Source organism: Glossina fuscipes, unplaced genomic scaffold, assembly GCF_014805625.2.
Source record: "Glossina fuscipes isolate IAEA_lab_2018 unplaced genomic scaffold, Yale_Gfus_2 1, whole genome shotgun sequence".
NCBI lineage: Eukaryota > Metazoa > Arthropoda > Insecta > Diptera > Glossinidae > Glossina > Glossina fuscipes.
The window spans coordinates 30,497,142-30,508,876 of NW_023998415.1; the positions used below are offsets into that span (position 1 = coordinate 30,497,142).

At 35.8% G+C, this 11,735-nt stretch overlaps 1 protein-coding gene across 2 annotated transcripts in view; it reads left to right on the plus strand.

The window, feature by feature from the left end:
• Positions 1 to 11,735, plus strand: part of LOC119632145 (mucin-5AC) — a 43,237-nt gene that overhangs the window by 29,998 nt on the left and 1,504 nt on the right. For both annotated transcript variants that reach the window (XM_038024925.1, XM_038024924.1), the window contains exon 3: positions 10,091 to 10,759. In XM_038024925.1, the coding sequence (XP_037880853.1) occupies positions 10,091 to 10,759 (669 nt within the window). The remainder of the gene's footprint in view (positions 1 to 10,090; positions 10,760 to 11,735) is intronic.

The window sequence follows — 11,735 nt, forward strand, 5'->3', positions numbered from 1 at the left end:
GGTAGGAAAATACTGCCAGAATAGCATTAGCTAGATAAACTGTTCAATGGCTTGGTGAACGTGGTAGCACACTTCCCATTCGGAAGAATAAGGCTAGCATGCTCGCCTCCTAAGCAGGGGCAACGATTAATTGCTTTTCGTTAAGGGGCTTGAAGCAAATAATTCAGTCGACACCTTAGCTTTATCAAACGGTGTAGTTACCATCGGGGCCTAAGCTCTTGATGTTGTTCGCTAGAACTGACAAGAACTGTGAAACCTAATCACTATTCCTGTAGAGTTTTTTTCGCAGTGAAGCTGAACTGGTTGCACCTATTTCTCGTTTCTTTTTGCCTTAAATACTTGCGCTCGAGACTTGATTGCATTTTTGGAAAATCAATTAAACCAACCCACAAGACATGCCTACATCGAATCAATTCAGAATTAGCTCTTCAAGTGTATATATAGTTTATTGTGTCCCTTAACCTGGCTTCGAGTTGTTGCAAACGTCTTATCAAACTGAATATATTCCCATTCTTCGATCATCGGAATGAAATTTAAACCCATAATGGCTCGGCGTCAGTGTGGTCAAATAAATTCACACCCACTTTTAAGTTAGTTCTATGAATTATTTATAGAATTCTATAACATGTTGAAGCGTTATTCCAAATAAATATTTGTTTTAGTTAGCAAATCAATATTGGCTTAGTTATGTGAAACCGCAATTTGATCCGGAGAATTTAATAACAGACACATTTAGATGGGTTTATAACCTCAATCTACTCAACAAATACACATTAACATGCAATCTCATATGGAACCCCTCCTGAACCCTTCCACTGAATCGTTTTCTTTATAAAAAAGTAGTTATTCACTCCCAGCAACTAGAACGATTAACATGAACAAAGAACAACGGATTCGTTTCCGATTCCCATGCTGACCTTACATTGCTGCTGATGGAAGGTTTTAATGAGCAAGATCTGGCCGCGAACGAACGCCATATAAAAATATCGGGAAATTCTATAAACTTTTGAAAACATCTTCCAGGAGCGTATGTACTCTGTATGATGTTAGTACTCGTCACTGAACAACGAAGGTATACTGAGCTTGTCCTTTCGTTTGTAATATCCAAGCCAGAATTCTTATGAAGCATATATAAACCTAATTCTTTTTTACACGAATTATTTTGTTTTAACACGATTTTTTCATTTAGCCAATAATTTTTTTTACACGAATTTTTTGGGAACGCATCTATCGTGTAAAATGAGAATTAGTCGCATAGCGATTTAGTCCTATCCGTCAGTCCATTCGCAGGCAGGGAAAAGTCAAATCAAGGTAAAAAGCTGATATGCGAATATATACTTGATTGATAGCAACGGATCAGGTTTCAACACACAAATCCTATGTCGACAATGGCGCGATTAACTAACACATCTACAATTAGCAAAATAATTCTCTAGTCTCATGCATTGTTTTAAGGTGAGGGATATAGAAAATGTATTGCGTACACCACGAGGTGAATATAACTTTCTTCCTTGTGTTGTTCGCTCACAATGTGATTGTAAACACGAACGCAGCGGAAGCATTTCCACAATTTACGCCCAAGTCTTGACGCATTATCACGTTTTCTTCGCACGCAGGTCTTCCAAGCCTTGACATTTTTGTTGCAAAATTATAATTTTAAGATAAATGCAACTAAAAGAAAAAACTATTGGAAATTAAAAGACGCACATGCGACAATCGTATGGACAGAAGCGTTTCGAAACGACGACGCGTTATGTCCAGAAAGAATGCCATAAAAGGCACCGTGTGGTAGGTCTACGTAATTTGATTACGATTTTTATTTTGGTCGTTCAATCACTATTGATGTCCATCAAATCAAGGTCTTGGCTAAGTCCACTCATCCTCATAAACATTAATTTTTATATAGTTTTCGAAACGTATCCACGCATACGTGGTGTTGATGATCCTTAAAAGAATTGACGCATAATGAAAGTCAAGGCTTACTGCCACTGCCGAACATTTTGAAATGATTACCTAAACCTTATAAAAAAAAAATAACTGATATTAAAGGGAGACCTAAGATGAATGAAAAGAAGAAAATGAATTTAAATAAAATATCAATCGATACTCACCAGCAGTAAGTAAAGGGAATAATTATTTACTTAACAAAATCACTCCGATACATCTCTAACACTTTGATAAATTTTTCTGCAGAACAGAACAGAGTTTATCATCCTGATGTAGACCTTTTTCCCTGGAACGTTTTATCCAGATTTGCAAATAGGTGATGATCGCATTGGGGTCTAGTTTTAGAGAATGAGGGGAATGAATGCCGCAGCAACTCAAAATTGTGGCCACCGACATCTGAGACGGTGCGTGCTTAAAAGAAAAGGATTTTCTCACGCCCAAATTTTTATGTAAAGTAATCAAGTGTTGTTCTCTCTACCTTTTCTTCCTTTTCTACCTTTTGATATCCTTATGATGTCACACTATTTTTCAATTTTTTTTTTTTTTTTTCTACTTTGGTATGAAATGTTGACAACACCTGTTTTCGGCTTGGCACTATCTAAAATGAATTGTGACATTGACATTCCCGGGAATTATTGATCAATACATTATAGGATTATTTTAACATTTTCTTCGTTTTATTCAGCGAATGATCATTCAACTCAAACACATGTTATGAAAAACACACATATGGTGAAGCAAGTGTGCGTGAAAATGTATCTAATTTTATAGAAAGCGAAATTTCGTAAATTGTTGAGAGAAAGATTTGTAATGCATCACCTGCTGCTGTCATCGGATGTAGATTGACAATGAAAAGATTAACAACCATTCCCGAAGAAGCCATCATGTAAAAGGATTAACACACATATCATAACAAAATCTATTATTGGTGATCGCTTTACAAAGATTTTATAAGCAAAGGATTTCTCTAAGGTAAACGGTAATCGAAACATGACATGCAATGGAAACAGCAATGAGAGTAATCGATTAGGTAAATATCGGCACTACCAAAACAATGTTCGCGGATTGGAAGAGGATACTCATACTCAAGAGAATTTCGAGCAAGAGCAAGCGAGTACTTGATCGATAAACGTAGATAGATCACTTACCTATTTAACACATACTCACTAGGCTGAGGCCACCTCGCTAGATTTTTCTCTTTCGTAGGGCACATCCCCTGGGTGATTTGCCAATATGCAAAAAAAAATATGTAAGTCAAGTATGTGATACCAAATGTAATTTGATTCCGTTTCTTCAACCATTGACTAAAGTAAAATTCTATTGAAAAAGTTGATTGGGAAAATGTCAAGGATATTTGATACACATATACAAGTTAAGCAAGATAAAAGATAAATGACTTCTCTGGAAATAAGAAAGAGAGCAACACACATTCATTTCGATTTGTTGAATATGAATGAACGAAGTCGTCAAGAAAAGCAATAAGATGCAGTTTATGAAGCAGAAGAGTGATCCTATTAAGAGCTGGCAGCGCAGCTTTTCATATTAAAACACCTCTCTTTTTACCGCTTTATCTGAATCGTTAGAAGGAACTTAGCAACATTCTTAAATTTGTAAATTTCTGTTGTTGATTACAAAAAATGCTATCCAGTAAGGCTATCACACACATTAGTCGTCCTTCATCCGATTTATATTTATATTATAAGCATTGGCTCACTCCATTTATTCATAGCGTGTCATGCAATGAGACTTTTTATAATTCCACTTAATTACCATCAGTTTCGTTCCGAGCGACAAAACCTTAAACTATATAACAAATGAACTAAGGGCAGATGGTTGGTAGAGTAGCGAATCTCGTATTGAAAGAGAGATATAGTCAGGCATTGGTAAATTGGTAAAGATTTGTTTACACTCGCACCACCCCTCACCCCTCAGTTCACCATTTGTGCATATATTCTACGAGTCGGAATTAAAAAATCGCATATATTCTCAGCATTCGATGTACATAACATACATGCGCACGTCAAACTCGTTTGTTACGAATTATTCTCAACATTCCTTACGACCTTCATTACAGAATTAAAAAAAAATTTCATTATAGATAGATAGATTGATTAAGGAATTTACGGAGGTTAAGGGACTTTGCAACGGCAAAGGATTTACGGATCGAACAGATTAGCAACTGATGAATCAACTGTTTCTAGACGTTTACATGCGATGGAAAATATCCAAAACAAGCAGGAAATGGCCATCAAACGATTTGACTGAAAATGTCATTCGGAATCGTTTCAACAGCTCGGAAGCGTTTGTTTGCCCAGTAAAAAAAGACAAGTTTTCCGTGGCCTATTGGGGCTGGCAATGAAAAGTGAATGTATTCCGACAATCCTTAGCGCAAAAAGTCATACGTTAGTCCAGGGGAGCCTTTCACATCGACACGGATGGCCATAAGGTTTTGCTATGCATATGGTCGGATCAGCACAAGATGTCGCATATTACGAGCTGCTAAAGCCGAATGAAAGTACTACTGCAGAGGTTTTCCGTGAAGTTTGGCCGCACCCAGCGTGCTTCTAATTACCACTTGCTGGCGCGCGGTTTCGATATGCTTAAGAAATGCGAAAATGAGTCTATGATATGATCGCTGCCAAATCAATATCGCTCTTTCGACATGGTATCGCAATTTTGCCCGAAAGATGGGAAAAATTTGTTCCAATTTTTCTCAATAAATGCTTTTTTCAAGTGAAAAAATGATCGGAATATATGCAAGAACTTACTTAAATATATATAATATTCGTAATACTAATACGCCCCGTTGGTTCACAATTTCCCGAGTGTGCGGACTTGAAATTGCGCTCAAATTTTCACTCGTTCGTTAATCATTACTTCACGGGGAGTCAAACAGTACTTAAGGCCCGCACGGACATTAACACCCACTGATAGTAAGCGCTTTTTGTATTTTTTTTTTTTTTTTTTTTTTGCTATCAAACGCAACGAACAATGTCGTCCCTATTACAATGAATAGAATCGTGAGAACCAATGCTCTGAACGGGCACACTTCCCTTTATACCCGACATCACTTGTGATGCAAGGCTATATTAAGTTTGTGCGGTTGTATGCAAAGCCAAAAAGAATTTTTTTAATATCATTTCTTATTATAGCGATCGATTCAAAAACATTTTTCGATCGATCTAAGCTTGTTGTCTACCGTTCTGTCTGTCCGTCTGTCCGTTTGTCTTGCTTTCTGTCTGCAAGCTGCAATTTTTGGAATATTTTAATGAAATTTCCTACACCGATATATTCTAGCCCAAGGACGAACGCCATTAATGATGATTCGGATCGAATAACTTATTTTGAAAAATCGATGTTTGGATAATTTTAGGGTGGTGTAGGGCATTTAACGCTGCTCCCTCACCCACTATAGTGATTTTATGTGCTTTGCATTAGTTCTAAGGTTAAAGCTCTGACCTTCTTGCAAGCCGATGGTTAGTTTAAATTTGTTTTAAACTTTTATAAATATGATAAAATATATCAGTATGTATGTGGAGTCAAGGTTAGTGCATTACTAGCTAATGCGAATAACAAATTACTGTGAAACTTTCCGATTTCCTTTATTTTTCTTTGGGAATTCAACCCAAGCATAAATTGTAGGGGTGTCCATTAAAGCAATATTGCTTAATGCGCGCAATTTACCTATGTCGTACTTAAACTAGCTCTTAACCTTAAAATGTCACGATGAGTCGAAAATGAATTGTTGTTAACTATTATCGGTTGCCAAGCTTATGCACGTTTGCGATGGCTTAGGGGTTCAATCGCAAATTTAGTCCTGTACCGGTTGTGGGTGTGGCTCTATACTAGTTGTGTACATGCTATTTTTTTTTACTTATACTAAATATTAATATTAATTAATTTAAAATTTACTTTAAGAGTCAATTGAACTCGACTGTCAAAATTTTTAGTTGAGTTTCTTATATAAGTGGAATAAATAAATAAATAAATAAATAAATGAATAAGCTTTAAGGTCGTTCGGTGCCAATGCAATCGTCTTATTTTCTTTCCCGTACCCATGCATAATAAAATTTCACGAAATCACCATATCAAGCATCGCAAAATTATCAAGCGTGTATTTACCTAAGCAATAATAAACAACTGGAGTTTTATTTTTTGACGCTTCTGTTTCTACTAACACATTTTATATTTTATTTCAATTTATATTTTATTTCAATCTCGTAGATCGGAGGTGTTGTCATGTTGACCGTAAAACTACAATTATTTATCTATTTATTAATTTATTTTTTTTTGTTTTTTCGGAAAAGTAAAATATTTTTATATGGCAACTCTGCTCTTAACCAATATCAAAAACCATGAGAAAAACTAAAATGACTTCAACAACAAACTTGTTTTTTCCAAAGACGCAAACATGCACATGCTAGCACATGTATATATATGTATATATATATAATGCGTGGCAGGAGAGTAAAAAAGCGCTAAAAAACAAATTAATAAAGTTTTTATAAGGGATTCATTATCAGTTAGCAAAAAGAGTAATTTCCGATCGCTGTTATCATTAACGATGTCTCGCAGTGCAAGTCAATTTTTCTCAACAAAAGTATTCTGAATTTCTCACTGTAAGTAAAGTGTCTTTTATGGAAACTTGCCTCTGGAACAAATCTATCCTACATTTTTTGGGATAGAAAGAAAGCCCGATTAATATATGATTACCGGAGCGGCCGAGTGCGCAGAGGATTTCGACTGGCAATGCAAGGGTCGTGCTTCTAGTGCTTCAAGATTTCAATCTTCAAATTTATTTTCCTGAATGAGTTATTAATAATAGAAGACCATTACTCAAGGCTTTCCGATTATTTCGATGGGAAAAATTGTGGCGAGAGAGAACATAATTTTACAAATTATCTCGTCCAAGATTTTGATCTTTTTTCCAACTTTCGAAAATTTTTACATGCAAGCGTTCGTATACCCTATAATACATGCCTTACAAGTGTATATTAAGTTTGTGTAGATGTATGTAACACCCAAAAGAAGTTGAAATATTGAAATATTGGACTGATTTCTGAAGAAATCTAAGCTTGACGGTCCGTCTATCTGTCTTGCGTTCGTTTGTTTAACCTGCAGGTCGCAAAATTTTTATTTATTTTGACAAAAATTGCGTCCACTGGCATGTTTTGGCGTGAGGATGAACGCTCTTGAAAATGACTCGGATCGGCCCACTTTTTGGTGCATTTTGACATATCGCATCCTATTTTAAAAAGTCGTTGTATGAATAACGATAACGGTACTTAGCGAAGCGGTGTACGTTATTTAATAATGAACTTTGTCCGATTATTGTGCTTTTACTTGATTTTTTAATTATCGTAGATAATTACGATATTGGAAAATCGCTTTGGAAGCGAATGCGTGAACGTGTTACTTAGTAACAAAATGTGCTCGCAGCTGTCGTGATTACTCGATAAAAGTCGACAACAAAAGCCGAGTGGACATGCACCCATTAAGCTATGGCCCACTCCCTATGTTTTTCTCATTTCTTTCTACTCCTCATTATGTTACACGAATAGGGGAACCTCTCTGATATGCTGGTCGCAGGAAAAGACAAAAGGCCATATATGTTGGTAGCAGGTCACGATCAACTGTGTCCGCCAAAAAGAAGAGGCAAACAGATATTACTTGCACCCTATAGTCAAGATAAATTTAAAATTTGGTAAAAATATCATCGAAAGCAAAATGTAACAACGGCACGCCTACAATTAACAACGCAATTTACAGTTTTTTCTTTTTTCCTTTTTTTTCTCATTAGCTTGACATCATAACTAAATACATTTGGAGGTTTGGGATAAGGAAATGTTTTATAGAAACCCGGAAGGATAACTTACGATCTGTAGCGAGTTATTTGGAGATATTTGGATTGAAATTTTACTCTTCCCTGGAACAGCATTCGAAAAGACGGGGAAACTGAATTTGAAAGTCTTTTTTTTTTTGTCAGCGAATTTTTATTCGAAATGAAATGAAAAAAGAGTGTTCATCTTCTTCTTCTCCTTTTTTTTTGTTTTCAGACAACTCGTTGTAAATTTTTCAAAACGTGATACATTAGTGACAGTTTATAGAGCAATAATAATAAAAGTTACGAATATTCGCATTTTCTCTTACTATTTATAGAACTAATGGATTTAAAATTTTTTATTCTGTCTTTAGAGAAACACGCGTTTTTTCCTCTTAAATTTTTTTCTTCTTTCTTTTCACGTTTTCAGTAAAAATATTTACTATTATTATTATTATTATTATATATTATAAATTTAGCCAGAAAATACATTCTAAGGCAAAGTCTTAAAGCACTAGCATCTAAGGCTTTCGGCTTTTATTAAAATGTTTACCGCACTTGAGATATGAACCCATGACCATTGAGTTGCTAGTCGAGACTCTGGCCTTCTCGACCACTCGGGCGGATTTTCTGTTTTTTTTTTATTTTCAACGTAAAACAAGTAATACGGGTCCGCAAGCAAATAGATATATATATATATATGTATCTATACTAAAGTTATGCATATATATTCTGTAACGATATTCCGTTCGGAATTACCAGTCGTCTGGTCAGCCACTGTTGATTCCAATCAATCAAGTAAACACTTTAAACAACTTTGACTGATCTTTGTGCCAGCAGTAGACGTTTCACATAATTTCGAGATTAACGAATCAAGTCTTCCGGGAAATTTAAGAAAGCTAGCGATGTTAAACAAACTGAATTGTTTTACTATAAATTTATGCGTCGACGCACTACACATTTTTGCTTTTATTTAATTTATAATTTCTTTAGCTCTATTATACCCATCACCCGAAGGATGAGTGGAGTATTCGTTTTGTCAGAACGTTTGCAATGGCCAGAAGGAACAATCAGTGATCCCACACCGTATACATATTCTTGCTTAGCATCAAATCTTAAATCGATTTAAGCATGTCCGTCTGTCCGTTTGTATGATGTATTTTGTAAGTATTCTTGTGACCAGAAATATGAAGCTATCAACTTCAAATTTGGCAGCAACAGTGGAACTTCTTGCTTGCAGGATAGTATTTCAAATGGGCTAAATCGGTCGAAGGACACACCCACAACACCATGCAAATTGAGAACACCTCTGCTTTTCGAAGGGAATGAAAAATTGATTGTTTGCTCATTACTCATAAACTCATATTGCAGATAAATGTGCGAAAATTTTGAAGCCACGCCTACTCAGTATTGTAGTGTATCAAAAGTGAATTATTTCTTCAATACCTTTTTAACGCGCAGAAACAGGCTTGAGAAAGTATACAAATTGTTCGCCCGTCACAAATCTTGAATTCACCTAAAAATTTCCGCATGTTTGTCTGTCCATCTGGGTGTTTGCGTAACTTGGTAGTATTTGTGTTAAACATTCTCTCGTTAGCGAAACGGAAAATATCGCTCAAAAATTTGCAAAAAAATTTAGAAATAATCTAAACTTTTCAAAAGACACGCCTACATCGCCCACACGCCTATACAAGAAAAACTTATATTTTGAAAATAGAAAAAATCATCTGCGCACAACACTCCATATTATAAAGCACGAGAATTTTGTTGTTTTTTTTTTTTCTTCTGCTTCTCTTGGCTTTTTCTGGGGTAAACGATGATGGGTATTAAAGATTCGTTTTCGATCGAATTTAATTTTCTTAGTTTTTTTTTTTTTTTTTTTTTTTTTTTTTTTTTTTTCCATGTAGGTAGTGAAGTTTTTTTTTCCTTTTTTTTTTTTTTTATTTTTTATATATTTCTTCTGATATTTGTTTACAACATCACTTGTGAGGTTATGATTCATAAAAACACCCACATGTTATGTACAGCTACGATTTAAGCGAAATGTATAGAAAAAAAAAAAAAAAATAAGGAAAAATTGCAATAAAATATGCAATGCATTAAATTATTGTACCCTGCGAACATGTATACTACTCACGTACAAACATGCATGACATGTTTCGATTATCAATAAAAATTGAACATGAACAAAATTCATGACAATAGATAGATCTATAGAGAAATTCAAATGATGATTTGATTGATTGCATATACATTTAAAATTATATTTATGTTGTTATTGTTATTGTTATTGTTGTTGTTATTATTGTTGTGTATTTGCAGAGGCCCGTTTAACCTCTAAAGAGTTACCAACGGCTGCCTGGAGACGGGAAAGACGTTTACGGACTGGTGAATATCATACTCACCATCATAGTTTGAATTCAACTGGTTCCTCGACTAGCAGCGTTCGTGCTTGCTCTACGCCTGGCTCTTCGCCGCCACCACCGCCCACAGCTCATAATCAACAGCATTCGCCTACGACGTCTGTCGCTACAACAACATCCTCGCAAATTCTTCATACGGCTCAATCTTCACCTACGAACGCTCAACAAATGTCTATGATGATGGCGGCGGCAGCAGCCGCTGCCATGCGACCTCTTTGCGACACGCCTGGCAATCGCAATTCTACAACATCGACTACACCGCCACCCGATCTTCATGCTCAGCAGCCAGTTGGGGGAGCTTTGCATTTAAATCACTTAAGGCACGGCCAAACTTTCCATCAGCACTTGCATGAGGATCCGCCTAACGAAGACAGTCCCTTGGATATGTCGTTATCGAGCACACTAAAGCAACGTAACTCGCCCCCACCACCCTATCGGGAACCGCTGCCTGGATCAACCTTTGCTACCACTTTGGCTAGACCAAGTGTTATAACGCAGGCGCCACCAAAACGTGAAATACGCGAAAACACTCTTATAACAAATCGAGAACATGACAACCGCAGTACAGGTAATTAAAATAATTTTATCATACATGCATAACGTCAATTACAGACCAAAGAGAAGAGAAAATGATACACTGATGAACACTGCATAGCTAAACTCCGAAAATACTGTCCCCATTTCGCTTATATGTATGCGTTGCTTCGATTATTTCTTGAACTTTCACAAGAGACTAAATAGTATGAATAGGTGAATAGATGGAAAGTCTGTAATATTTGATTACTCTATCATGTCTTCTGTGTGCGTACCGGTCTGATGCCGGTAGCTTTAGCTTTAGATTTGATTACATGTCGCCTTAGACTCTTATCACAACAAACAAACCTTTTATTCTTATTATTATCTTGCGTTCAATACCAACCACAATCGGTTTTCCTTGGACCCCTTACACCGGGTAAGCTTTCACGCCTACGTTGCATAATTTCAATCGATTTTTTTTTTTTAACATATTAGTTGTAATGATATATATCAGCCACCACTATTTACTCAATATATTATTTTCTTCTTCTTATTCGTCTTTACTCCATTATTATTCTTAGGCGAAAGTCAGCCACGCACTTCCTCAGTCATTAGCTATTTATCCTTTGTTTTTCTTTATACTTTCTTGGCTGGTCGGTCATTTCACATAATTCGCGATAAAGAACGTCGTATGCACATTCGGTATAAAATTCTGTCATGTTGTGTATCCCTAAAAGAGATCAACTTTATTCAAAGACTGTAAGTAAGATAAGTCTGCCTTTTTTGGCATTTATAAATTAAATTTAGTCAGATTATATGTTGGGGGATCCTTGCGGTCCCTTGGTGGTGTGTACTCGAATGCCAACATGGCTGTAGAGTTGTTCAGATTAAAAGTATAAGTTATAAGTTATAAGTTACATAAACCAAAGCGAGAACGGGGGGGTGTTGGATACGAAAATCGCCTCGAAAGCAAATTTTATCAAATAACTTTCACATACGAAATGATTTTCGCATGCGATACAGAATTT